This window comes from Corylus avellana, chromosome 10 (assembly GCF_965113065.1).
Source record: "Corylus avellana chromosome 10, dhCorAvel1.hap1.2, whole genome shotgun sequence".
Taxonomy (NCBI): Eukaryota; Viridiplantae; Streptophyta; class Magnoliopsida; order Fagales; family Betulaceae; genus Corylus; species Corylus avellana.
Genome location: NC_142499.1, coordinates 15,792,790 through 15,820,611, shown reverse-complemented (window position 1 = coordinate 15,820,611; position 27,822 = coordinate 15,792,790). Strand labels below are relative to the sequence as shown.

General features: G+C 35.4%; 2 protein-coding genes, 1 long non-coding RNA gene and 1 pseudogene across 6 annotated transcripts; 3 read left to right on the top strand and 1 right to left on the bottom strand.

Annotated features, from left to right (window-relative positions):
• Nucleotides 1-249: 249 nt before the first annotated feature.
• On the top strand, nucleotides 250-1,560 carry LOC148583399 (uncharacterized). The gene is made up of 2 exons (XR_015909289.1): nucleotides 250-485; nucleotides 602-1,560. It is a non-coding gene; the product is annotated as an uncharacterized LOC148583399 (long non-coding RNA).
• Nucleotides 1,561-2,857: 1,297 nt separating this feature from the next.
• On the top strand, nucleotides 2,858-8,330 carry LOC148583398 (mRNA export factor GLE1-like; annotated as a pseudogene). The gene is made up of 9 exons (XR_015909379.1): nucleotides 2,858-2,956; nucleotides 3,047-3,126; nucleotides 4,307-4,345; nucleotides 5,213-5,294; nucleotides 5,875-5,949; nucleotides 6,811-6,894; nucleotides 7,106-7,237; nucleotides 7,413-7,535; nucleotides 7,625-8,330. The product of XR_015909379.1 is annotated as an mRNA export factor GLE1-like (transcript).
• A 5,765-nt stretch (nucleotides 8,331-14,095) lies between these two features.
• Nucleotides 14,096-16,852, top strand: LOC148583397 (D-tagatose-1,6-bisphosphate aldolase subunit). 3 transcript variants are annotated; one of them, XM_088511169.1, is made up of 6 exons: nucleotides 14,096-14,464; nucleotides 14,739-14,839; nucleotides 15,181-15,297; nucleotides 15,387-15,488; nucleotides 16,339-16,393; nucleotides 16,554-16,683. In XM_088511169.1, exons 1-6 carry the CDS (start codon nucleotides 14,236-14,238, stop codon nucleotides 16,592-16,594), a joined length of 645 nt encoding a protein of 214 aa, XP_088367295.1. In that variant the 5' UTR covers nucleotides 14,096-14,235; the 3' UTR covers nucleotides 16,595-16,683. The 3 variants fall into 3 exon arrangements, with proteins under 3 accessions (XP_088367295.1, XP_088367296.1, XP_088367294.1); XM_088511170.1 differs by lacking the exon at nucleotides 16,339-16,393 and having other exon boundaries at nucleotides 14,100-14,464; nucleotides 16,549-16,700; XM_088511168.1 differs by lacking the exon at nucleotides 16,339-16,393 and having other exon boundaries at nucleotides 14,107-14,464; nucleotides 16,554-16,852.
• A 6,564-nt stretch (nucleotides 16,853-23,416) lies between these two features.
• RAX2 (Duplicated homeodomain-like superfamily protein) lies at nucleotides 23,417-25,138 on the bottom strand. The gene is made up of 3 exons (XM_059607395.2): nucleotides 24,799-25,138; nucleotides 24,537-24,666; nucleotides 23,417-24,295 (listed from the first exon to the last, which is right to left on the bottom strand). The coding sequence occupies exons 1-3, from the start codon at nucleotides 24,932-24,934 to the stop codon at nucleotides 23,641-23,643; spliced, it is 921 nt and encodes a 306-aa protein (XP_059463378.1). The 5' UTR covers nucleotides 24,935-25,138; the 3' UTR covers nucleotides 23,417-23,640.
• Between the last annotated feature and the right edge of the window lie 2,684 nt (nucleotides 25,139-27,822).

Genomic DNA, 27,822 nt, shown 5'->3' with positions numbered 1-27,822 from the left:
GGGCCTAAGACCGACCGTTTCAAACCCGTTTCCGAAGCTTTTTTGTTTTTTCGGTTGGCAAAAAATGTCCCGTTGTGATGGATCAAGATCCTCGGCTATTCCTTCAAAATTGCCAGCCGAATTTTTTAAGAATCTCAACCATCCAATAGATCTAATGGCTTACATAAAACACCCACTTTTTTAGTGGATCGTATATTCCCGAGGTAAAAAAATTCAAAATTCAAATCTAAGTTTATTGTCTCTCAAAATTCCAGCCTATCTTTACCTTTCTCTCTCTTTCTCCCTCTCTCGTTTAGCCCGGTTATGTGAAGCAGGCCCTCATCAAAACACTCTCTCACCATCTTCTCCGGCAAAATATCGGTCAAAATGGTAGCCGAACCCCGGAGCTCACGTCTCACCCTCTTCCCCAGGGTCGCACCCGACCCGTCGAGCCGTACGACCCAGACGCTGACCTCGACGCCATCGACAACCACCTCAAGTTGTTGGTACTCTCTCTCTGTGATTAATTTCTTCTAATCAAGCTCTCCTTCGGTAAATCTCCAGTCAAAATGGTAGCCGAACCCCGGATCTCGGGTTTCACCCTTTTACCCCTGACATTCAGGGTCGCACCCCACCCATCTAGGTCGTACGACGCGGATGTCGACCTCAACGCCATCCACAATCACCTCAATCCCTTGGTACTCTCTCTCTCTGTGTTTAATTTCTTATAATCGAACCTAATCTTAAGGTTTTGTTCAGTTTGTGAGTTTAAACTTTAAACATTGAATTTATTCTCTGTTTCGTTGTTCAGAAAATTTACGGTGAGAAAATATGCTGGCAGTTTGGGATTTAGTTTTGATTTTGGTGTGACTAGCTTTTTCTTTGTTACATTTTATTATTGGTTTGAGTGTGTTACAGATTTTTTCAATGCTTTTAGGTCGATTAGTAATCCCAGATGCGTTGAATCTAGTTTTATTATTATTATTATTATTATTTTTCCTGGAGCTCATTCAAGTAGAGTTGTTGCCTCTTGGTTGGTTTATTTCTCATTAAGAAGTAAAGCTTCAAGTACGGTTGCTACTTCTTGGATGATTTCTTTATCATCAATGAGAAATAAAGCTTGAAGCTTTCATTGTGTAACATGAATTTGATGTTTGTCTGACGACAAGAGTACTTACAGAAATTGGCATGTTGAATGGATGTTGTTGCCGAAATTGTGCACAATGCTACCCTCTTCCATTTCTGTCATCATTATTAGTGTTGTATTTACTGCAGTTCTCTACCGGTAGATGAGTATGATTGTCTCCTTTGTAACTTTGAACATGATGAGTGGCTTCCTGCAATGTATGGATTTTGGAATATGTGGGTTATTGGCTGAGAGCCACCATTGAAGGTGAAAGGGTTGTGGTTTATTAACACCAGAGCAAGATTCCCAATTGTATTTGTGCATAGTAGTTCAATTGGAGTTATTCCTAGAGTTATTCTCCATATTTAATTTGCATCAAGAGTCTTAGTGTAAAGTCTATTTACTTGTAAACTTCTATATATACATCAATGCAAACCGGTGATTATACATTCCAAGTCATAGAATTACTTGTTCTTATACTTACTAGTGTAGTTTTACTGGCCTCTCTTTATGATGAGCCTAAATTTTTGATTCATTACTTTCTTTTTCTTTTTCTTCTTTTTTTGTTTCAAACAAATTGGTCAATATGAGATGTATTATTCTATTCAAGTATGAACAAATATATAATAAAATTATTCTATTCTGTCATCAACAAACAAGAAATAAAATTATACAAGTCAATAAAGGACATTACTTTATACAAGGATATATATCCGGCTGTTAGGTTTAGGTTCAGTTTTGTTTTTTATTTTTAATCAGCTCTTACACTTTGGTTTAGATTAAAGTGTGCTCTTTTTTTTAAAAAAAAAAAATAACGATCTAAACACAGACAATAAATAACAAATAGCATTAAAACGATCTAAACATTTAAAAAAAAGATCAAAATGAACAAATTACTCAAACAAGAAATACCAGCTCAATAGTGTTATTTTCTTAGATTCTCCCATAGAAATACCAGTTTTCGTCCGAAACATCTGCACAATGTTGAAACTTTTTGGTGGGTTTTTTTTTTTTCTTTTCTTTTCTTTTCTTTTCTTTAGAAAGAGATCAAAAATAAGAAGAAGCAAGGGATCTCATTTTCCCCTTTCCCACTTACAAGGGAAATTTTTTTTAGCCTCGGGAATATACCATCCACTAAAAAAGTGGGTGTTTTATTCTGAGCCATTAGATTAATTCAATGGCTCAGATTTGTAAAAAAATCCCTCGCCAATTCTTAAGAATAGTCGGGGTTCTTGATTCAGAACCAACCTTAAAAAAAAATAAAAAATAAAATAAAATAAAAGGAAACTTCAGAAAGCCCCTGAACTTTCAGCCGTTTTGACAAGCACCCCTTGAACTTTGGTTTGCTCTCACTTTGGGCCCTTTTAACGTTAAAGTCAAACAATTTGACTTTTTATACCCATTTTACCCTCTCCAAAAATACATCGTTGTGTGTCCTAAAACTACAATACTTACCTCCCCAAAACGACGTCGTTTTGGGGAGGGTAAAATGGATATAAAAAATCAAATTGTTTGACTTTAACGTTAAAAGGGTCCAAAGTGAGAGCAAATCAAAGTTCAAGGGGTCTACGTGAGAGTTTTGAAAATTCAGAGGGTGCTTGTCAAAATGGCTGAAAGTTCAGGAGGGACTTTCTGAAGTTTTCCCCAAAAAAAACCCTAACCCTAACCTAAGTTTAATTGTTCCGAAGACTATCACCTGCCACCCCTCTCTCTCTCAGACGCTCTCGACGTCTCGCTCTCTCATCATCACTGATGATTCTCTGTGCTCTCGGCGTCTCGCGCGTCGCCTCTGTGGCTCTGACGCTTCGTGCTCTCCTCGACTCTCACGGTCTGTCTCGCCTCTCAGTGAAGGTATGTTTGGTTTTCTTTGTTTTTGTTTAGATTCAGAGGCTCTCACGGTTTTTGTCGCCTTACGGTTTCTTTTGTTTTGTTTGGTTTCAGCCCCCATCTTGTTTAGATTCAGAGTCTTCCCTCGACGCTCTCAACCAGTGTGTAACGGTAATGGATGTTTTTCAGTCTGGGTTTTTTGATTTAGATCGGAATGTGATTTGAAGGTTGATTTTTGTTGATGGGTAAGCCGTATTTAGGGTTTATGGGTAGCGTTCTTTTTGCCCATGTGATCACTTTTGGTTTTGTAGGTTCACTTGGTGGAATGAATTTGATATCTTGATCCATGTTTGTTTGCTTTCATTTGGATGTGCGATTATGTGTCATTTACAAGTCTTGAAGTAACTTATTGTGAATTATTTTGTGTGTAATATGTGTAGTCTTTACCCTATTTCTCTGTTTTTTCTTGTTTTTTTTCGTTTTGATTTCTCCTCCTCTGGTAGTGGCACATAGAACCCATTTTTTTAGTTGTTTTTGGATTTCTAATGAGTTTGATTGTTCTAAATCTGAATCTCAGATTTTTTGTGGGTTGAATCTAGGTTTTCTTATTTTTAGGGAATATATGGGCCTTTCGTGTGTAGTGTTGTCATTTTTAGGGATTCTTTTTAAACAAACATCTTGTTTGCTGAACCACATCAAATCTCTGCAAAAGCACATCTGAAGCATACGAAAGCAAAGTGCACTAACTCCCTCTCTTGATCCTTTGATAAACCTCTGTTTCAAACAAACCCCACCAAAAATATTGTCAAAAATCCATACAAAATGCACGAAGAAAATCATCAAGAACATAAATAAACACTACAAAAAAATAAGTCTTTTTTTTTTTGGGTGAAAGCAATTCATGGAGTGAAGAAATACTCTGCAACAATAGTCATTTATTTTGCCATTTTTTTTTTATATGCATTAACTTTTTGTGTGTGTGTGTGTGTGTGTGTGTGTTTTTTATTTTTGTAGAAAATGACTGAAATTGACCATGTCTTACAAATTTCGAAGTATGGACTATATAATATTGAACAGAGCAGACTAGAGATATATATAGAGGTAGAGGAAAGAAACAACGCCTTAAGGTTGGCTTACAATAAGGTATTGCTAGGCTCTACAGATATTAAGTTTTGAGATATTGGAATATTTATTTTCCTTAAGTTTATTGATGCCTGGATAATGTTGTTTGTAGATTAGATTTCTAATTGTTAGTAAGTTATTTTATTGAATTCAAAGTATACAATATATAGGATCTCCTGCAATTTTTCCTTTGGGGTATGTTGACCTGCTTCCTTTATATAGTGAGTGACATGTTCTCTTTTTTTTTTCTAGGTTGATCAAACAAATAAGTGGGACCAAAGAGATTGTCAGGTGAGGTGGATTTGAGTTTCATTGAATCCAGCCAAAGTTTTCGTAATCAATAGGCTTTGGTTTTCTTATATTATCTACATTTCTGTACCTAATTTTTATTTTTATTTTTGGCATTCAATTCCTAAGTTACACACCCAACCAACCTCCACCCCATTTTTATTGTGGGTGTACGTATTTTTTGAGCTAGAGCTCATTGACTAGTACATCCTAAATTATATTATCACGATAAGTATTCAAATGACATCAATTTTTTCCCTTCATACTAGCCAATCACAACTTTTCTTGGGACTTGCCCTAACAGTGATATGAAGGACTTAGTTTTTGCTTGCCTTCAAGTGGATTTTTTACCCTTGACTTTGGTGGACTAGATTGGCTGGTTGGAACGGTAAATTAAGTGCCAACGCCTTTTTGGGTTTTTTTTACTGCATCATTCAAGACACTAAAGTAATAAAGTGATTGTAACTGATCAGACTGGTTGATTTATCATCTGTTATTCATTTGTGAAGAATGTACTTACTGCTTCAGCCTCTTAAGACAGATGAGGGATTTCCTATTTTTGAGATGATTTGATCTAGTGGCATGATTTAGGTTGGAGTCTGTATGAACTTACTACTGAGGCATTTTATAGCTTTTGGCATGATAGCTGATTGTCTTCTAAGGCTCTGTGATTGGCTCTGGTTAGCCAATCCATCAGCTTTAGCTTGCAGAGCTGTAGAGAAGATGAGTTTCTTTTTAAGGCTGAGCAAGTCTCATTGTTAAAGAACTCAAATTCTGGTTTCATTCATGATCTTCATTTTGGTTAAAATTCTTTGCAATAATGTAATTAATACTTCTGTATCTTTGTTTTGATCAATTTACAACTTGCAGTGAAAAGTCGCATGATATTTTTAAGATTTTCATAGATCCTCTTTGCCCTCAATCCATCAGCATTGCAGCATTTGCAAAGAAGGTAATTTCAAGTATTTGGCCAAAGACGTGCCTGTTTTTTTCTTCCTTGATTTATATTTTGTTTGTATCATAAAAGTCATGAGAATGGGAAGGATAGAGGGAAAACTTTGAAACATGCATGTTAAATATGCTCAATGTTGGAAAATATGGGATTTTATTTGGTATATGGAAATAGAGTTGAAGGACAACATTTAGAATTTGATCTAAATACTCTGTAAGCGTACGTGCAAACTAAAACAACGGAGAAGGTAGAACTTAGAAAAATTTGGTTTAACCATTGTATTGTAAAAGTTCTCTACCATGAATTCGCTATGGGTTTAGAAAGAGAAAAAAAAATCTAACATGACTTTTATTACCATGTAAGGCCTTAACAGTTTGAGATTGTCTGACAATGGAATTTAAATAGTCATTTCCTCTTATTTTAAGAAATTAATTGGATCTAGTCTTGAGAGGCTCTTCAGCTCATAATTTTTTGTCATCATATTTGATTAGTCATAGACTTTCTACTATTATGCTCTGGTTTGAAATTTTGCCATTACAGGATACTTACATAAAACACTCCTTATTCAATTTTGATACAGGTTGTCTCCTACTGTGAAAGCCTTGAAAACGATGCATTTGCATGTGGCCATGTCATTGTTCTTGTTACTTCATAGGTACATCATGTTAAATTCATTGGTATTGCTGGATGTTGATTAAAGAGATCCTTCATTGGTTAATGGCTGTTGGATGCTCTTTTTAACTTTCTTCTACACATTAGGATGATATTCAATGGTTGGAAAACCAAAGGATCCATGTCAAAACTTCAAAATATTGCTACATTAAGGACTATTTTGGCTTGTTTTGTGCTTATGAGAGAAAACATATGTACGCTCTGTAAGCCGAGGGTGATGTCAGCTTGATGCAGATAGTAGTGGTATAATTGGTATGGTGAGGGTTTGATGTGGGCACCTTTTAGGGATATCTTAATGAAACAAAGCCTAGAGGGAGTTTCATGGAAGGTATTATTGTGAAATTGGAAGAAAGCTTTTAAAGTCATGAATTTGATTCAAATGTTTGAGGATAGCCATCAGGATTTAGATCTTTGTTCTTGTATTTCTATTCATCTGGAAATACACATGCCGACACATACATTGATATGACTAGTAAAGTGCACAGGTCCTCACATTAAACATTTTAATCATAGTAATCCTAATCACGAAGAAAGGTAATGCCATTTCTTCATTTCATATGTACGTACATGCATGTTTGTGGGAAGAAATTGTGTGCTCCTTTCCTTGGAATCAGTGTTTATGCAATAATAAAGTCTTGCTATGCCAAAGTAACTCATCCATTTAGCAATATTGATTTCTAAATTTACTAAAGATATAGAGTTTTTTCTGTACAATTGCATTGATATTGCTGAACTAACACCTGAGTCATTTGTGTGAAAGTCCTACTAGGTCATGTGTCAGAGTTGAAGAGTAGTTAACCAAAGCTGTATATAATTACATTTATTTGCTCATCTTTCGATTCAGGTTCCACTTGCAATGGATCTCCTTCTAGCTGAGCTCCACAGAGCTTGCATTTACACTGTTCCAAAGCACATAATGTACTCAAAGGTGACGTTTATTAAACTCAAAGAAGCTATTTATTAATGTTTGGTATCATCGTGCTATGGTGATTTTTATAATTATTCTTTCAAGTTCTTGACGAATCCAATAAAATACTAAAGTGGAAAGTTTTAAATTGCTTGGCCTTCTCTCTTGTTACTGCTGCTCTTGTTTTGGATTTGGCTATGACTATGGAATTTAAATTATTTTTTCACTACAGTTGGTATTTGAATCCAAAGAGGCTTATTACAAGGCTATTGGATACAAAGAAAGAGACGGAAAGATTGAGAGCATTGAGGACTATTTGAGACAGTTAGAGTCCTACATGAAACTATATGGGGCTTTGATTCAGGTTTGTATCTATGATCTTATGCTTTGGACTTTTAATGTGTTGAAGTGCTTTATTTTTAGTTATAGGCAATTCACAAAAAGCAAGCTTTGTTGATATGGTACTACTATCACACCTATCTTTAGTCTCTTTATTCATGAAAACAAAAGGAGCTTATCAAGAATGACTGTTTTGGCAGACGGAAGTAGAGGGCGTCTAGAACATACATGGTCTGAAAGAAGGTTGGGCATGGATTGCAAGGTTCTTGAACGCTCTTCCTGCTAATCGATATACGGGTGTTGCTCTGTATGCATTCCTGGAAGTAAGTTGAGTCAGTTTGGAAAAGTGATGCACTTTCACAAACATAATATTTGAAAACCTTTGAGGTTAAAAGATTGCATGTTTCCACAGATGGCAGGCTTTGCTCTCTTCAGAAAATACAAATCTCAATTCATGAAGACGCTTAGCATCATCTTTAACAACTTTCTGGAAGCACTGAAAGCACATGAAGAGCCTGGGTTAAGAGCAACCATCATCAGGATCCAATCCTACATGGAAGACAAGAGGTTCCTCAAGGAGCCAGAGGGGGAAGGGGTCTGCAAGGTTCTTTGCTATCAAGTGTTCTTGTGTGAGAGCAAGGAGAAGCAGAGCTTTAGAGGGATTTTCAAGAAAATGTTGAAGCAGAGGACTGCAAGCCCCACGAAGTCAATCTCATCAATTTGGGGGCTGCTGGACCAAGAGACCATAGGCTTATGATGCCCCCAGTGGATCCTCAAATCAAGGGAGAGCTCATTGAGAAGTGTTCTTGTGTGAGAGCAAGGAGAAGCAGAGCTTTAGAGGGATTTTCAAGCAATTCAAAAGGACCCGGGAATGGAGGGTGAAAACGATGGGATTTGATTTGATTTTCAAGAACTACATGTTGTCATATGTATTGGCCATTTTTCTGATTTGATTTGAGTTTTAATAAGAGAATGTGTCGTTTGAAGTTGCAAATTATTTTGTATGTGGACCAATGTGCTTGTGAAATTTGTTAAGAAAGGTTTTGTGCTGATGAGTCATTGTTTTTATGAATATGACTCCAGTATTGATTCAATTGAAATTGTCAGGTTCAACTCACCTACCCTGCTTATAGTTGCTGAAAAAACATTGTATGTACCAATGTTTATCAAAATAGAAACAATACAAAACAGCAAAGCCATTGTGCCACTTGAAATTGATTCAATTATGCGACTTGAAAGCCATTGTGTGACTTGAAATTGATTCAATTATGCGACCTGAAAGCCATTGTGAGCCTTGAAGTTGATTCAGTTCTCATTTTATGCGCCAATGTTCCAAACAAAGAAGAATTACTGAAAAATTATCAATCACTGTTCCTGTTCCCTGGCTGGAGTTTACTATCATTCAATAAGATCAAAACGTTATTGCATGCTTCAACAGGCACATGAGAGAATTCCTCTGAGATAATTAGTGCCAAAATGATACAATTTACTAAATTTTGCAGACATCTTTTAAGGTTTACCTTCAATTCTAGTACATGGATTTTTTTTTTTCAAAAAGCATTAATAATATTTCCATAACCAAGATGTGACATAGATTTGATGAAAGGACGACATTCCTCCAAAATCAGGCCACATTGGCACCTGTGTGCTAATACTCATATTTAAGCACACCATAATTTATCAATGGATCCAACCCCCCCCCCCCCCCCAAAAAAAAAGTATGGTTATAACCATTCCTCACTTAGCAGGATAACACACACCCCCCCCCCCCCCCCCCCCCCCAAAAAGTATGGTTATAATCATTCTTCACTCAACGAAGGATAACACTCATTTTAAAAAAACCCCAAGGGGTTGGCCTAGTGGTTGAGGCTAGTCTTAGGGAATATCACCTCATAGATCCCAAGTTCGAGACTTGCTAGGTGCAAACTCTCCCTTAGAGCCACACCCCCAAATTTGCCCTAATCTATGTAGGAAAACTTCTTAGGATACAGTACACGAGTCCGAAGTTTATTCTGCAGGAGTGGGTTCCTTGTCATAAAAAAAAAATAAAATAAAAATTGAAAAAGTCAGAACATGCACATGGCATTGACCAACATGTACTCCCTCACACCAGTCATGTCACTGTCCAACACAGACATGACTTCTTTGTTGCTCCAAGAACAAAAACAGTTCATTGCTAAACAATCCCGCAAATGCAGACTCAGTTATGTTGTCACTAGCTTTGTCTTCTCTAAAATAATGGAATCAGACATGAGTGTATGAAATAATCAATGGACAGTCAAGTCTCACTAATTAGGAGCTACGATATTTGTGGTCTATGTGCATTGGACAGTGATATAGGACAAAAACCCCACTTTTCATGAATTTCGTTATGTTTGGTTACTTTTTAAAATGTGCTTTTGTCATAGTAAATCCATTAGGAATTAGAAGTTTTTATTAATAATAATTAGGAATTCTTATATCTTAAAGATTTGTAGACCTTACTAAATTTTTATCAAGATTTCTAGTATTCTTAGGATTTGGATTTGTAGCCTGTATGTGAAATATATAGATAATGTTTTTTCTATATATTTAGATGAGAGAGGGAGATAGAGCCAAGAGGGAGAGAGAGTCATCGGTTTGGGTAGGGGGGTTGGCGGCTGCTGGGGTGATTGTGAGTGTGTGAAGATTGAAGTGAAGCCGTGAGTAAGTCAGTGAGCGTTAGGGTTAACTTAGTTAGAACTTAGACATAGGTTTTTTTTAAAAAAAAAAAAAAAAAAAAAAAAAAAAAAAAAAATTAATGGGTCTAGTGGGTCACCCGAGACCCGGCTGACCCGCCAGACCCATTTATTAAACATGTATGGCGGGTTGACCTATGGACCAGCCAGACACGAATTTAATCGTGTCTTAATCGGGTAAACCCGATTAAGACCTGAACCCAATAAGCCCAAACCCAATACCTGTTAACTTCGTGTCGTGTTCGTGTCGGGTTCGCAGGTCATGTCAAAATTGGCTGCCCGAACCTCAATGGGTATCTTTTAAAAAATTAAAAAAAAAAAATGAAAGGGGTGGTTGCCAGTTGAGCCAACCACATGGTTTGATTTTGCATTTATCCATATTTTTTATATCGCACAAGCGATTTGTAATTTAAGCCAAGTACAATGAGTAATTTTTTATTTATCCCAAAAAAAATTGTATTTATTCGCCTTTTTTTTATTATTCTTTTTTGTTTAAAAAATAATTTTGTTTATTTTTTATTTTATTACTCTTTTTATTTAGTTTTTAAAAGAATAGGGGTATTATCATAATATAAAAAAAGATGTGGTCTTTTTGATACAATTTGATAGTTTGATGGGCTACTTTAGTACCTTTTAAATATTGTGGAGCTCTATCGCAAACAGCAGTTAGTTTGAGGAGGGTTTTTTTTTTTTTTTTTCTTCTATTATATTTTTCTTTAACTTATCATATCGAAGTGTTGTTCGCTTTTACACCTCCCAGTCCAGCTGTTCATCCAGCGGCGTAGCGCTTAGGCACTGCTAGCTTGATGTTGGGCGCCAGTGCGCTCAATCCCAAGACGAGTGCGATCGAGCGCACTCGAGCATGATTTCTTCTTAAGTGGTGCAGCTATGCTCGTGTACTGCTGTGGCCATGCTCGAGCGCACATGCACTCGAGCACCAGTGTGGTGCGCTCGATCCCAGCTCCAGAAATGTTTTTCTTCAACTTCTTTGCATCTTTCACATTAAGAGCGCAGTTTTCCCTTAACAACCTGCAAAATACTAAAACGCCAAAACTAACACAAACATAAGAATATAATAAAACTACAGGCTTGATAAATGCAAATTGAAGGGTCCAAATATGCAATATTTGGCACGCAACATTTATTTTATGCATGTAAATAATCCTTATATTGCATTGAATATGGTCTTTAGTGAGAATAATGAGATTATCACATAGAATATCCTAGACCATAAATGTTTCAATCTACAACCTAATATTCCTAGACAGTAATGAAACTGTGCATTACATTTGATAAGACTGTCACACATCAATCATATGATGGTCTATCTTGATCATGTAAAGTGGTGAATTCGGATTGATGTATTGGTCCAAATTCATTGCATTAAACAAGCCATTAGAGTTGTTGTTTCTTTAAAAAACTGTCAAAATGAATCATGTGAAACTGCAAGACTTCTTACAACATTGATTCTAAATCTTGAGAGTATCACGAACTCAAATGCAAAGTAGATGTCACTTTGATGCATTAAATAGTGAGATCTTTTTGCTATCAACATTGTCAGTGTGTTTGATGATCATATATAGCATTGTGAGAACTGCATCCTCAAGTTGGAATCAAATTCCTTTGACTACATCAAACAGATTAAAAAGTTATCCGTAAGATAGATTTAATAGATAAATTATTCTAAGTCTTTAGCTGGAACATTCTAGTAAAAGTTACTAAAATATTTATTTACTTCATGAAATGATATTTCACAAGTGAGAGAACAATAATGTGATTAAATTAGGTACTCAAGAAAAAGAGGTAGTAAATTAAAGTGAAAGTCTAATTGACTTTAATTCAATTACAAAATATTTTGTGGAGGAATCAACTGTTAACAATAAGAATTATTTGAGAGATTGATTGATTTATTAATTCAAAAATGTTAAATTAGAGTTTAATTACAATTATTAAGTTGAATTAGTTGTGATTAGTAGTAACATATGACAAGCAATGAGATAGTAAAAAAATATTTCCCCTTTGGGTTCCTCTACAAGCTAATATAATTTGACCATGTTAACAGTCTTTTACTTTTTCATGTTTTATCTTAAAACATGAATCACTATGAAGTAGTGATTTGGGCTTGTGTGGGACACAGTCCAAATAAAAAGAGATGAGAGATTGGGATAAAATCCGAGCACAAGGCACATCCGAGCCCACGGGTTGTTGTCATGATCGAAAGGATCACACAACCCTCACATACAGGACATAATAGTATGTAACAGGCCATAGAAGAAGTTATTCCTATGTCAAGTTCAAAGAAGTATGTTTAAGAAGGATTTTTCAAATTTAAAGAATAATGTTTAAGGAAAATCTTTTAAAAAAAAATATGATTTTTACTCGACCAATTTGAAATCAGTTGAGGAGTGTTACTTTTTAATTTTTTTGCTCATTAGTTTTGTTTACTTGTGAATATTGAATCTCACATTTAGAAAGAAAAAGAAAAGAATACTTAATATACTTAAGTGGACTTAAACCCATTAGCTTAGACTTTTAGGCTTAAGTTGTGTTTAAATATGTATATTAATGTACTACTGGAAAAACTCTCAAACCGTTTATCTTCCCAACAAGTGGTATTAGAGTCATGATTAGCTTTTTAGGACGAGTGTCTGGACGCGTCTAGTTTGGGAGTTGCCCTTTGTGGTCCTCAGAGCAACTCTTGATGCAGGACACCCTTGAAAATGTAAAAAGACTCACAAACAATGAGGAGTTGGGTCAAGAGACTTACAAGTGAGGGGAAGATTATTGTGAATGCACTTGTGAGTGTTGAGTTCCATATTAAAAAAGTATAAAGAAAAATATTACTTAACATACCTAAGTGGACCCAAGCCCATTAGCTTAGGCTTTTGGGCATGAATTGTGTTCAAAGATGCATATTAATGTACTATGGGAAAAACTTCCAAGCCATTTATCTCCCCAACATCAAGTTACAACGATGGTAAGGCAGCATGACAATTTTTTAATTTTTCCCATTTTGATTAAGTGTTTTGATGCACATGAGAGATGTAATTTAGCATTTCCAAACTCATTATGATTTTTATTTTGTGACCTTTCATTTCCGCATTATTGACACCAATTATTTCTCTTTATTAATTAAGTATTTTGAACATTTTTCTCATGTATTTATGATTAGAAGTGTTTTTTGTGTTCTTTAATGAACATATCTAGCCTTAAACGATTGGGAGTATTTCATTTTATGTTTAAGATTCAATTGACTCAATTGAGTATTGTTTAAGAATTAATTATGATTCTTTCCAAAAATAAAAATAAAAAGAATTAATTATGATAATGAGAAATGAGGTATAAAGTCTTAGTAATTTGTTGCTAAGTAATATAACTTGATGATGTGGCAATAAAAATTAACCCTTAGATTAGCACTTACCAAAAAAAAAAGGAAAAAGGAAAAAGAAAACTAAGAGCTCATTTTCACTGCTACATCATCTCAATTATATAGCAGTAATATATCAATCTACTTAAAGTAATTCTATTCATCACTCTATCATCCCCTAGTAATCCTATATACTATCGTTTTATTCCCAAAATTAATTTAGCTTTTAAAATCACTATTTAATTAAAAATCAATTGTGATCAATCTTAAATCTAATTGTAACTTTAAAAGACACATCAACTTTAAAGATAAAAGGAAGATAAAATAATAGTATATAAGACTACTCATTATCTCCCATTATCCCTTAAAACTAATGTGACGTGGCTCCCCCAATCAAAAAATCAATTTTCATACACCAAATGTTATAAAGATCATGCCGTATCAACTTCAGAGGATGAAAAAAATAATTGAGCAAGGTATAACATTAATACTATTTGTTGGCTGAAGCGGTATCTCATAATGAAATTTCTCTACTACCATGAAGTTCATATGACAAAGAAAAATGCTATATATATTCTCGAAAATGAGCCGATCCCTTACTTGAGAGGGCCAGCTCCTCTCCATTTCATTGAGGGTGGGTAGGCGTGCATTTTCATCTATCTTCCTTAAGGACAATCTTTCGTCTCAGCATTCGGAAAGCCCAAGAGGCCTAAGACCGACCGTTTCAAACCTGTTTCCGAAGCTTTTTTGTCTTTTCGGTTGGCAAAAAATGTACCGTTGTGACACGTGGGCATCCTCCAAATGTGGCGTCAAATTCTCTCCCTTTCCCTTTCCTATCTTTCCCTCCTTTTACTTTTCCTTCCTAGATTCCTCCCCCTATTTCTGCTCTGAAAATTCCGTTTCTTTCTCTCTCTACAGAATCTCTCCTCTCTCTCTCTCATGGCGGAAACTTCCTATCTGAGCTTCTCTCCATTCCCTTGTGTCCCATCGATTTCTCGCTCCAGAGAACCCTCTTCCTCCCTCCCCGCATTTACTCCCTCTCCGAAATCCTCATCTTCTCGTCCTCGCCCCTCTCGTCTCCTCCGTTTTACAACGAAGGCTGCCGATTCGGGAAACTCCTTCGCCGAAGAATCTTTTGGCTTCTTCCCATGGAATGACGGTGATAGCGGTAAGTCAATTCATATATTTGATTTTTTTTTTTTTTTTTCCTATAATCACACGGCTGTCGGATGATTTGATCCCAAACCTTGAAGCCCTCCATGTATTAGATTAGAAACTGAAACGATTTGTTTTGGTCAATCAAGTTTTGGTTATGGTAGAGAACTCACCAATGGCAGCTGATGCTGCATGCGTTTAACCAAAAATGGCAAAACAATATATTTTTGCTTTCTTAATTTTTACAACTCCAACGAAATTGATGGCTTATAATTCTTGGGATACAGAAATTCAATGGGTTCCTGAGGAGAGAGTAACGTTGTTCACTACTGATGGTCTCATTCAGATTGGAGGCTCCATGGTCCCTCGGCGTGTCTCTTCTTCGGATGTACGCCACTTTTATTTAGGCAACTGTAATACTTTGAGGAATATAGAATAAAATTTTATTATAATTATTTTTCAGGAAGATCATCTGTAACTTTGGTGGTTTGGGATCAGTTGTTTATTGATTGATAAATACAACTTGTTCTGTTTGTAAATGGTACATTGTATTTGGTACCTCTTTTGCAGCATTGTATTGTGGTTTCTATTGCAAATCCCCATTGATATGGATTCTTGAGCATGATGGTATATTGCCTTGGATGCTTATATTTCATTTGCTATTGCGTACAACCCATCTAAGTTTTGAATGCGTTATTAGATTAGCTAATAAATGTGTATGCTTCACAGAAGAAGCAAGGAAGATCAAAAGCTGCTCAAAGATTTCAGCGGTTTCAAGAGAGGGATTACATGGATCCACAACAGGGCCTATGTTTGGGTGCACTCTTTGATATTGCGGCTACAAATGTAAGCAGTAGCTTTTCTGTTCTTTAACCAGCCTCGGTTGTTCCAAGCTCTTTTTCTTCTCTCTTATTAATGTTGAAGTTTTCATTCAGGGACTTGATATGGGCAGAAGACTTTGTATCTTTGGGTTCTGCCGTTCCATCGAGATGCTAAGTGATGTTGTGGAAGACACTGTCTTGGAGCATGGTGGGGAGGTATGTCATATTTCCCCGTGAGTTTGTATGTATATTGTATATTCAAGTCAACTTTATATTTCTTTGACCGTTGTAGACGTTGTGCAGAATAATCCTAGTTTGGAGGTGGCCACATTCACAATAGTAGGCTTAAGATTATACCAAAGAGCTTAAGGAGATATTTTAGGATTGTAAGCATTGTGTGGTTTACTCTTCAACAGTAGCACCAATAGTGCACTTCAGTTATCTTTGAATTCTTCATGTTTTTGTTGCACTTAGTTTTTATACTTCCCAATCATATTCACAAAGTGTTATTTATTCAAAGATAAAACTTATTCAAGAATGAAGATTCAGTTGGACTGCTGCAATTTTAGTTGGATCACTTTTCCTTTCAATAGATTAAAGTTTTCTTGGCATTTTTTGAGGAATGAACTCAACTAGCTCCTTGGTGATGGAAATTAGGATTCAGCCTCATTTTGGCGAGTCGGGTTTGTTTCTGTACTTAGTTTCCATAAATTTTGCAATGTGTTGGGCTCTCTGGGACTTCAATATATATCTGGGCTGTCTAGGAATTTGTGGAGCGAACAAAACTGGTTTAGAATTTGTTGCCCTAAGGTGCGGTTTTATGACGTCCCACATCACTTGGGTATAGAGATAGATAACAATGCGTTTTAAAGCCGTGATAGTCATGATCCCATCAGAATTTCGCACCTTCTGGAAAGTCTGAATAGGGGGAGCCAAAAGCGGACAATATTGTGTGTCAATGAGGTGAAGTGTTACATGTTTAGCAAAATGGAGTGGTTACACTAGTCATAAAAATGTGTATCTCAAACATTTTGCTCCCTGGGCAACGTATTTTCATTTGGTTCAGGTGAAAGGGAACCATGTATTAGTGGTTCAACCTCTGTTTCAGCTTATAACCACAGGTTCTTGTCTACTTCTTCAAATGGTTCCTTTACATGTTTAACACTGGGTTGCATTTTTGTGGACTTTGCAGATCTGCTTACTCTTTTAAAATATGTGCAATAGCTCATGTTTTGGATTATGTTGGATTAGTCACTAATCTGAATCATTTGTGAAGTTCAGGTTGTTGCTGCCCAGAAAGCAAGCAAAGGTGGTTTGCATGAGAAACTAACCATGACAGTTGCAGTGCCATTACTCTGGGGGGTTCCTCCTGTGTCTGAAACGCTTCACCTTGCTGTCCAGAGTGGTGGAGGGATTGTAGAGAAGGTCTATTGGCAATGGGATTTTTTGTAAATGCATATTTGAATTCTTCTTACCATCATTTGTGCATTTTGTTCATAGATTTGTTCTGTTCCCACGTACAAAACCCAAATGTCATACTCAATTCTTATTATCACATGCTGTCAATATCTAATTGATTATTTAGTTCGTTCCATCTGCCACCTGTTTGTCTTGGAAGTGATATGTTTTAACCTCATATTTCCCACTGAAAATGGAAGAGATGCCTTTACTTACCCAGAAAGGGGGAAAAGAGGGGGAAAAGTATGAAAAGATACCACACAACTACAAAGGTAGGAGTATGAGTTGGATATATTCGAAGTTTATGAAAAGGTCTCCTATCACTGGGGAAACCTGATCAAGATGCTTATTCATTTTTTGGACAAAAAAGTTAATGGGAAATAATAAAATCAGTCATTGTTGCAAAGGGAGAGCAGTTTGCATAGGCTGATCAAGGATACTGTAGTTGTGCAAGTTATTATTGCAAATGCTCCAATAAAGTCGACTATGACTTGGTATAGGCGTTTTGTTGAATAAGCATGGACTTGAGGTACTTATCATTTTAAAACTACTCAGTTTTAAAATCTAGAAAAAAAATATATTTGTGTAAAGTGTTTGTTTGGTTGATGAATCTTGGTTTGAATTTAGGGTTTGTATTCTAAACACAACTTCTTCAAACCGGCATCAGTTGGCATTCTAAAATTAAGCAATTCAAAGCATTCAATGAATTCTATAAATATCTTAAATTGATTAGAGATGGCGATCATTCCAAACAAGACCTAAATGTAATATCAGTTGTACCATTCAAATTCTAAAGAACAACTAAATTAATGAAAGCCACCATTCTTAGGTTTAATACTCCAATACTTTAATTAATGCTGGCGTTCAAAGAATGCCCTTAGTTTTAATACTCACATGTGCATCAGTTGGTTCATTAGTTTTAAACCAATGATTCATTAATGCTCACCCAACTTCATTTGGTTTGTGGCTCATTACAGTGCAAATCAAACAATTCATGACCGTTAAAATGAGAAATCAATTAATTTCAGCTGTACTTAAATTCCAATCTCTCAAAATGAGAAATCAATCTACAACCAACTTGAAATATTACAGTTAAAGTGGTTGGTTTAAAACTAATAAAAAATAATATTTAACTAAATGAGAGAAAGATATAGAGAGTTTGATATTTGGTTCATTTTAAAAGTCGCTCTACAAATTTGATTAAGTAAATTTTTCTCCTCAAATTTAGCTTTTAGGAGCTCATTGTAAATGCTCTAACGACCCAAAAATGTGGCAATCACATATGCATTATTACTCTAAAAAGAATAGTCAACTCACAATTGGAGCTCCCTATAATCACATATAAAGTTTAATTTCACCTAATAAGTAACCAATGTGAAACTTAGCACCTATTAGTTCCTTTATAATCCAACCATTTTATATGGGCTAATTATCTTCCGAATGCGGTATTGGGGTATTAGAGACCCACTATAATGCTCTTAAAATTAATTAACTATGGTAATTAACTCGGAGTATTACTCGCAGTGCCTCCAATGAAATTAACTGGTAATTAGCTGGAAATGCTACCTATAACGGTAAATATCATAATCAGCAGAAGGTTGAATATTAATCTAAGTTGAAAGACTAAATACCTCAGTATCATTTTGTATCATCAATACAAACCATAGCCTTCAAGTACAAAAACGTTACAATACACATTACCATTTCAAGTATAACTGTACACATGATATACATAAATCATTTTTTTGGGAGAGACTGCCCTTATCATTGTCTACACTATCAATTAGGTCCTAACTTCCACTACTCTATAAGTCTTCTTCAACCTCATGAAAGCATTAAATTAGAACTCGTTTTTTTTTTTTTTTTTTTTTTGGGTTAATAATTTTTTTGATACCTGAGTTTGCACTATTTTATTTTTTCCTCCTTGAGTTTTAAAACCATGCAAATCTAGTACCTTGCCTATGAGAAAAGACAGAATCAATACCTCTGTCAATTCAGTCAACGAAATTAGCACGTGTCACTCCCATAATACGCCACGTGACGTAAAAAATTAAAAATAATAAAATAATAATTAAAAAAAAAATTGGGGGTGGCCGGCCGGATGGGGGTGGTTCTTGGTGCCAGGGGGGGCGAAACCACCCCAAACCACCTTCGCTGGGGTGGTTTCGCACCCCTCCCCCCCCCCCCCCCCCCCCTCCCCCCCTTGGGCACCAAGGCCCATCCGGTTAAATGGGGGTGGCCATGTGGCGTAAAAAATTAAAAAAAAAAAAAAAAATTGGGAGTGGCTTGGATATTTGGGGGGGCCGAAACCATCCCCAAACCACCATTGGGGGTGGTTTCGGCCACCCCCTTGGCTCCATGGGGGTGGTCGAGCCACCCCCAATACTCACTAGGGGTAGTTTCCCCCTCCCCCCCCCCCCCCCCCCCTTGGGCACCAAGGGGGTGGCTCGGCCACCCCCATGGCCAAAGAGGATAGCTCGGCCACTCCCAAATGGCCAAGCCACCCCCAAAATTTTTTTAAAATTATTATTTAATTATTTTTAATTATTATTTTATTATTTTTAATTATTGTTTTATTATTTTTAATTTTTTATGCCACGTGGCGTATTATGGGAGTGACATGTGCTAATTTCGTTGACTGAATTGACGGAGGTACTGATTCTGTCTTTTCTCATAGGTTGGGTACTAGATTTACACGGTTTTAAAACTCAAGAAGGAAAAAATAAAAAAGTGCAAACTCAGGTACCAAAAACGTTATTAACCATTTTTTTTGTTTTTTTCTAGATTATGGTATTGAACATACAGGCTATTGCTGTTATTATCCCATCAATAAACATCTCTGCATCTCTCATCACGATCCCAAATGAATGTAAAAGATGCATTTCACAAAGGTGATCTTGGTGAAGAAATCTATATGCATCCTCCTCCTAAATACACTCATCCTCCACACATAGTTTTTCAGTTCTGATTTGCTTTGTATGGGTTGAAACAAACTCCACATTCTTGGTTTGCCAAATTTAGCTCCACTATTGTAAATATTAGGTTTGTTTCTAACTCTTATGATTTTGCACTTTTTATTCGGAGATATGATGTTGGTCTTATTATTCTTTTATTGCATATTGATGATATGATTATTGCTGGTGTTGATACTACTGGCTTTTGTAACCTTCAACATTTTTTGCGCTAGTAATTCGAGATGAAGGATTTGGCCTTCCTTAACTACTTTCTTGGATTTGAAGTATCTTTTGATTCAGATGATTACTATCTCTCTCAAGCTAAATATACTTTTAATCTCCTCTCACGAGCTAGACTTATTGATTCTAAAATTGTTGATAGTCCCCTATGTCTCAAGCTTTGAGCCACTTGTGGTGAGTTAGTTCCAGATGCCACACTCTATAGACAATTAGTTAAGAGTCTCATCTATCCTACGTCGCAAGACCAAATATTGCATATGTGGCTCATCATGTTAGTCAGTTCATAACCACATCGTGCTCAGTTCACTATGCTACTTTTCTTTGAATCCTTTGGTACGTGAAGGGCATATTGTTTACAGTTTTTATTTCTCTTTTCACTCATCATTAGACTTACATATATATTCACATGTTGATTGGGCAGGTGATCCCAGTGACCATTGCTCTACCATGGGTTATTATTTTTTATTGGGTGAGATTCCCACATCTCTTGGTGTAGCAAGAAAAAGTCTATTGCTGCCTAGTTTAGTACTAAAGCTGAGTATCATGCCCTGGTTTACAATACATCTAAGCTACTCTAGATACGTTGGCTCCTACAAGATATATGTGTTTCTTAGACATCTAACTCTCTTATATTCTGCGACAATCAGAGTGTAGTTCATATTGCACATAATATTGTTGTCTTTCACGAACGCACAAAACACATTGAGATCGAATGCCATTTTGTGTGCTATTATCTCTTGGAGAGAAGTATCAGTCTTTGTCCTATTGCATCCGTTAATTAGTTGGCTGATATGCTCACCAAGCATATCCACTTGGACATTTCTGTGATCTTGTTTCTAAACTCAATTTGGCACCTAAATTGTCACCTTGAGTTTGAAGGGATGTTAGAATATTAATATTTTCATTTTTTTCATGACTGATTTATTTCTTTGCATATTTTTATTTTATTATCTAATATTCTTTTTTTATTAATTCTCTAATTGTATTGCCTATTCTAATTAGCCTTATTCAACTATAAATAAGCATTTTTTTTACCGAGTTATAATATACAAAAATACATAATTCAATTTAAATTTTCTATTTTCTAGTATATATATATATATTCCATCATTGCATAAGAAACGTCAAGTCTGTCACTTTAATTGCTAAGACAAGTTACCTAAAATGGATTGTTATATAAATTTAGATAAAACTCTTTCAAAAAGCCTCACAACATTTGATTAGCCATCTCTAACTTAAAATAGAGTTGAGCTATGGTGATTTTCCGATCTAAAATATAGTTGAGCTCACTTTAAAAGTTATTTCTTCATTCTCTCTCTTTCTTTAATGAAGTTTATTTTTTTTCTTGAATAAAAAATAAATAAGCAAAGAACATTTATAAGTATAAAGAAAAAACAAATAATTGAAAGTGAAGTTCTCCTTAAAATTTAAGAGAAACTTCACTTAATTCACTTGAATTTTTATCACTTTTATGATGTTCTTCTCAAAGTTTAAAAACTCTCAATTTAGTATATCGAACTTTCAAGTTTTTGCAATCTCACCCCCTTGGCCCCTTCCTCCGGTTAAGGTTTGGGGTTTAATCAAACAATAAAATGATAAAATTATCATTATACTCTCGTAAACTTTATTAAATTACAAAATTACCCTTAACTTAAAATTAAATTTGTATTTTAAAATAAGGGTATTTTAGAAATTTCAACAACCTCTGTTATGATTTAACAAAAATTCCTAACGGAATGGTGAGATTGATTTTTTTTTTTTTTTAAAGTTCAATATACTAAAATAATCAAATAAATTTTTTCCTATAATTTAAAAAGGAAAAAAAGAAAACGTTGCATTATGAAGAAAGTAGTTTGTCAGTAGGTGCCACACCTTTTGACCTTTTGAACTCCACTAGAAAAGACATTCCCAGAAAACCTATCCCATTAGCATCAAGACAAAAACATTTCTCCAATCTTTTTTCACAAAATGCCTTTAGCTGGCAAACCCCATTATTCTAATAATCTAGTACGAGAATCAAACAAAAATGGTGAAAAGGTCAATGCGTTTAATCGTCAACACACACACCCATCTCTTTTATCTTCAAAATTAATTATTAAAATACTTTCTTTCTTTTTTGTGAGTAATTATTAAAATACTTAATCTGTCTAAATCTAAGCATCATTATTATCTTGAGGCCATATTTATTTTTGATGGCCCTTGGACTGCTTCCCCATGAGGATTCTATGGGTGACTTGTCTTCTGTTCCCCAACTTGGATTTGTTTTTGATTAATCCATTTTCTAATCCAAGCTTCTGCCCCTTAATATTGCTGGGGCAGTCCTTGTCTAAGGATAATCAATTATTTAAATCCTCATCACATGTTTCATCTTCATCTTTCTTTTCTTTTTATGGTAGGTGCTAACATATGTCATCGCATCCATCATCATACATTTAATAAATATCCAATGCATTCAATGCATGATTGTTGAATTACAACTTATCTTAAGGTTTAATTAGGCTTTAAGTTGAAATAATGAATCTAGTTATTTAGTTAATATTTTAATAGTACATTCTCTCACGGCTGAGCTCAAATTTTTAGAGTTCGTTTGGGTTTGTGATTTTAAAAAGTACGATTTAAAAGTAACGATTTTAAATTTGAAAACGTGATTTTTAAAAATGCAATTACGCGCTTGACAGAATCGCGCACAGTTTGACTTTTAAAACGCAGTTTAGCCTTTAAAATTGTATGTTTTCAAAAACAAAACTTACACGTCTTTAATAAAAAAGTGATACCCACCATGTGGAATTTTCAACGAAAATGGGGTGATCAATGGTGGAAACAAGATTCGAATTTAAAACTTTTGTATTCACACCGTATTAAATTAATTAATCACTTATCTCAAAAACTTAAACTTATAGAAAATAATAAATCTAATTATTTAATTAATACTTTTATACTCCATCTTCACACGTATGACCGGACAACATGTGAATTATTTTAATTAAAACGAAAAAATTAAAATAACAAAAATAATGGTCGAACTCTTGTATTTATCAATAATGATTTGATTGATATAAATGTTGCTTGACAGGAACCTAACATGATTTTTTTTTTTTTTTAATCATGTTCTCATCTTCATGCCATAATCTGTGCCATTAGATCGACAACAACAAAGTTAGTCATGTTACTTTGCCCCACTTGGCACTTGATAATTGTATAATTAAGAACATCATTGTATAATTGTACAATTAGTTTAATGCCTGCTTTTCTTTGTATAATTAATGTGCCCTTTATAAATTATACTTGTTTAAGAAGACTAAGATTAGGATTATCATTAAGTCCATTTTCTTTAATTATTATCAGATGATACCGACAAATATCCAAGGCCTTCACCTTCAAGCTAATTAATATAAAATCATAAGATAGAAAGAGTGCTCAATTACTTGAAAGATTTGATGGATATTTACTGAAGTAATTGTGCATGGATGAAATTTATGTCTAAACCAGTACTGCAGCTAAAACTGTACTAAAACATACACCATTTCCCAAAAAGAAATGCACAAAGGAAAACTTTTACATGTACTTTCAAAAGTGTTTCCATCAACAAGACAAGAACATATTAACCCCACTTGCAAATATGAGCCTTCAAACTTCTTGGAAAGTTAAATCTAAATCTTCAACCCATCACTTCCTTTACCCTTCAAATCTTTTCCTGATTTCACCCACAGTCAGCATCAGAAGTAGTGTGTTTGAAGTGTTTCCTCTGTTTTGTGTTCATCAAAATAAAGGTGGTTGTTGTTGTTGCAACTTCCAGTGCTAATCAACCGCTTGATTTCCTCAGGGCCATAATAGTCCAATGGGTTTTCAATCCAAGCGTTGAAATCACCACCATTGGAGATCATGAACCTCTGGTTTCCTTCAATCACATTGTAGAAACAATTCTGCAGATCAGTAGCACCATATTCATTCAGGCTGCTAGAACTTCCATCAGAGGAGCTGCAACTAGCTGCTTGATGATCACTTCCAAAGATGAGCAGATTATTATGATCTTTTACTTGGTAGCTTTGGTGGGCATGGAGAAGTTGAGCTGCTGCATTAGTAGAATAATTGCTGCTCAAAAGGGTTGATGTGAATGAAATGGGCTCTAGACCTGTGAAAGAGCTTGGAGGGGTAGTGTTGTAGTATGTGCTGCTGCTGCCTTGGTATGATGATGTGGATGTTGATGATGATGGTGATGATGAAGAAGCTTGAAGGACATTTGAGACTTGGTGGGATTTCCTCTGGGGTGGAGGAAATACACCCATTAATTTCTTCTTCAGCTTGGTGTTCCAGTAGTTCTTGATATCATTGTCAGTCCTCCCTGGCAACTGTGCTGCTATTATTGACCACCTGCACTTAAAAAATACTCACTTGTTATGAAAAATTACTTGCATAACAAGAAATGTAAACTGAGTACTCATGTCATGCAGATGCAGTTAAGATAAAGAACAAAAAAGAGAAGACCGAAAAGAAGCTACTTTTCTTCCAGCTCAGGGAAACAAAAATTATTGTACTTTGTTTGTTGGGTTGATTAATTTACCTCTTTCAGTAAAAAAGGGGTGAAAAATTTGGATAGAAATATTATGATTACCTGCTTCCTATGGTAGCAAAGAGGCTGCATATTATCCTGTCTTCATCATCAGAGAATTCACCATGTTTAATATTGGGTCTGAGATAGTTAAGCCATCTTAATCTGCAGCTCTTCCCACACCTCTTAAGACCTGATGGAAACCAAACCAAACAAAACATATATAAATATAAGAGAATACAAACAAGCCCTACAAGAGCCTCATTTCAGTTGGAACAAAAAAATGATGGAAAACAAAAAGACAAGACAAGAAAATCTAAATTACCAGCTTTCTGAGGCAGAGCAATCCAATTCCCTCCAGTCCCAGATTTTTCTATATACTCCTTCAACTTGGCATCTTCTTCAGGAGACCATGGCCCTCTTTTCACGTTGGCCTTGTCACAGCAAGGAGCCCTTCCCATCTCTCAAGCTCTCTGTTTTCTCACTCTGCTATGATCCAAGAGGGTGCTTTTAAAACAAGAGATGCTTCTGAGGGAGGTTCCCTTGTTTCTTCACAATCACAAGACTTTTGGCTTTGGAGAATAGAGCTATATTTATTGAGAGAAGCCACAAGTCAAATGATAGCCTCTCTAATTTCAATCAACACGTTCCAACCCCAATATCTTTTTGTCTTTTTTTCTTTTCTTGTCCCGAGCTTTCCAACCCCTATTTATTAGCTGAAAGAAGTTTCCATCACATATAAACAAATCAGGAACAGGGAGCCCCTTGCCTGGTCTCTGCATTCTATCACACAAAAGAATCCAATAAAGTCTGCATTATAAGTAATATATATAAGACACCAATTTGCTATTGAAAATGATGGGCTGCTGCTATGCTTTCCAAGGCTTAGACCAAGTCGTAGGTTTACTGTTGTTAAGCTGGAGGTCCAATTATGAGCCTCATAACAGTAAAGTCTTTTATCCGCATATTCACTTGTGTACATCGTATATATGTTCCGGACCATACGGTGGCTGACATTAAGATACATACGATGATCATGGTGGCGTACGTGACTGATCAGTGGCTCCTCGTGAAGAGTGCGGGTTGGTTTACTGATGATTTTTACTAGTGTATTTTACTCTATGGTAAAATATATATATATATATATTCTTACAAAAATATATATATATATATATATATATATATATATATATAGTAGGAAATAATTCACTTTACCTCCTGAAATTTCATAGGTTTTTTAATTTGAATCCCAATGTTTAAAAATTGGCAATGTATCCCCATAATGTTTTAAAAAATTTCAATTCAGACCCTCCATTACTAATTTCCGTCTAATTGGACGAAAATTATCTCACGTGTATCTCACGTGGCATTTTGATGCCCTCTATTTCAATTTTGCCCTCATTAAAGCCTATGAAATTATGTAATTACCCTCATTGAAACCTATGAAATTATGTAATTACCCTCAATTTCATAAGTTTTAATGAGGGTAAAATTGGAATAGAGTGCATTAAAATCCCACGCGAGACGCACATGAAATGATTTCCGTCCAATGTTTAAAAATTGGCAATGTACCCCCCTAATGTTTAAAAAAATTTCAATTCAGACCCTCAATTACTAATTTTCGTCTAATTGGACGGAAATCATCCCACGTGTATCTCACGTGGCATTTTGATACCCTCTATTTCAATTTTGCCCTCATTAAAACCTATGAAATTATATAATTACCCTCATTAAAACCTATGAAATTACGTAATTACCCTCAATTTCATCAGTTTTAATGAGGGTAAAATTAGAATAGAGGGCATTAAAATCTCACGTGAGACGCACATGGGATGATTTCCGTCCAATTAGACGAAAATTAGTAACAGAGGGTCTGAATTAAAAAATTTTGAAACATTAGGGGGGTACATTGTCAATTTTTAAACATTGGGGTTCAAATTGAAAAACTCCTGAAACTTTAAGGGGTAAAGAGAATTTAACCCTATATATTAACAAACAATTCAATACATAAAACATTAACAAATCACTAAAAATTATATATTTTTATATTTATGTCACATCAAATTTTTTTTTTTTAAAAAAAAAAGAAAACACATTTTAAAGGATTTGGTTTACATATTGTTGTTTTAGTAACATGTAAGGCTATAAATAAATCAGTCTGTTCAACAATCCGCTCAGTTTAACTCGACCCGAACTCGAGCTTGATACTGTACAAACCTGCTTGTTACTATATAAACTCGCACGATTGGTAAATGATACATACCCGACTTGCTTGATAAAACTCGATAGGGGTTCACAAGCTCAGCTCATTTAAAGCTCGATTGGTTCGTTTGCCCAACTCGTTAGTTATATAAATTTAGTATGTATAATTAGTAATTAGGTAATCTATGTTATATAAAAGAAAAAATGCATTTTACTACCCTGAAGTTTGACTTCTTTTTCAATTCAAACCCAAATATTTAAAAATTTGTAATGTACCCTCATAATGTTTCAAAAATTTTCAATTTAAACCATCCACTAGTTATTATTGTCTGAGAAGACGAAAAATCTACTACGTGACACTCACATGATTTTTTTAGGCATATTCTACCCAGATTGCCCCTACCTATATTGTGAAATATCCACACTGCCCATGATAACATCCATGAGTGTTTACCAACCCCTCAGGCCTCTAATTCTGCTACGTTCGACATCTGTGGACCGTAACGGAAGGCCTAGCCGCTGACGCCGGCATTCGATAATGTCCCGTCGATTCCCTCACTACCGACTTTCGATTAAACCCTTCTCCTCAGACAACCTTTGCCTTGTGCCTCGAGAAGTGCACGAAGTTCTGCACCTTAGACTCCGCCAGCTCCATCCTCCTCGCTAGAGGTATTGGCTGTAGAGAGGTCCCCAACTCCTACATCACGGCCTGATGAAGCTTTGTGACATCGTTGGTATGGAGTGTAGGGTTCGTATTGTTGCAATTGCCGAGATTGTTACTCAGATAGAGAAGGTTGGTGCAGAAAGTGTTGTCCAAGGCAGGTTCGTTGTCCATGAGAGGGTAATGAAGCCAGGAAGCCATTTCGTCTTCTTGCATGAACAACTAGGGGTTCTGGTTGTGAGCGGCCTGTTTGTAGCACCCCGGTCCCATATTGAAAAGATGAGAAGAAACCCACATAGAGTAGATAGTTTATAAAGATATTCATATGTGCTAAGTCTCACATTGCTTAGTTACTAAGTGTAATTGGACTTTATAATGAATTCTATGAAAGCTCCAAATTGACTAGTCATTTTGGAGTAATAGCGCAGATGTAGCTAGCACTTTTTCCTGGGTCGATACAAGTGGTATTAGAGCCACCTAGTAGCA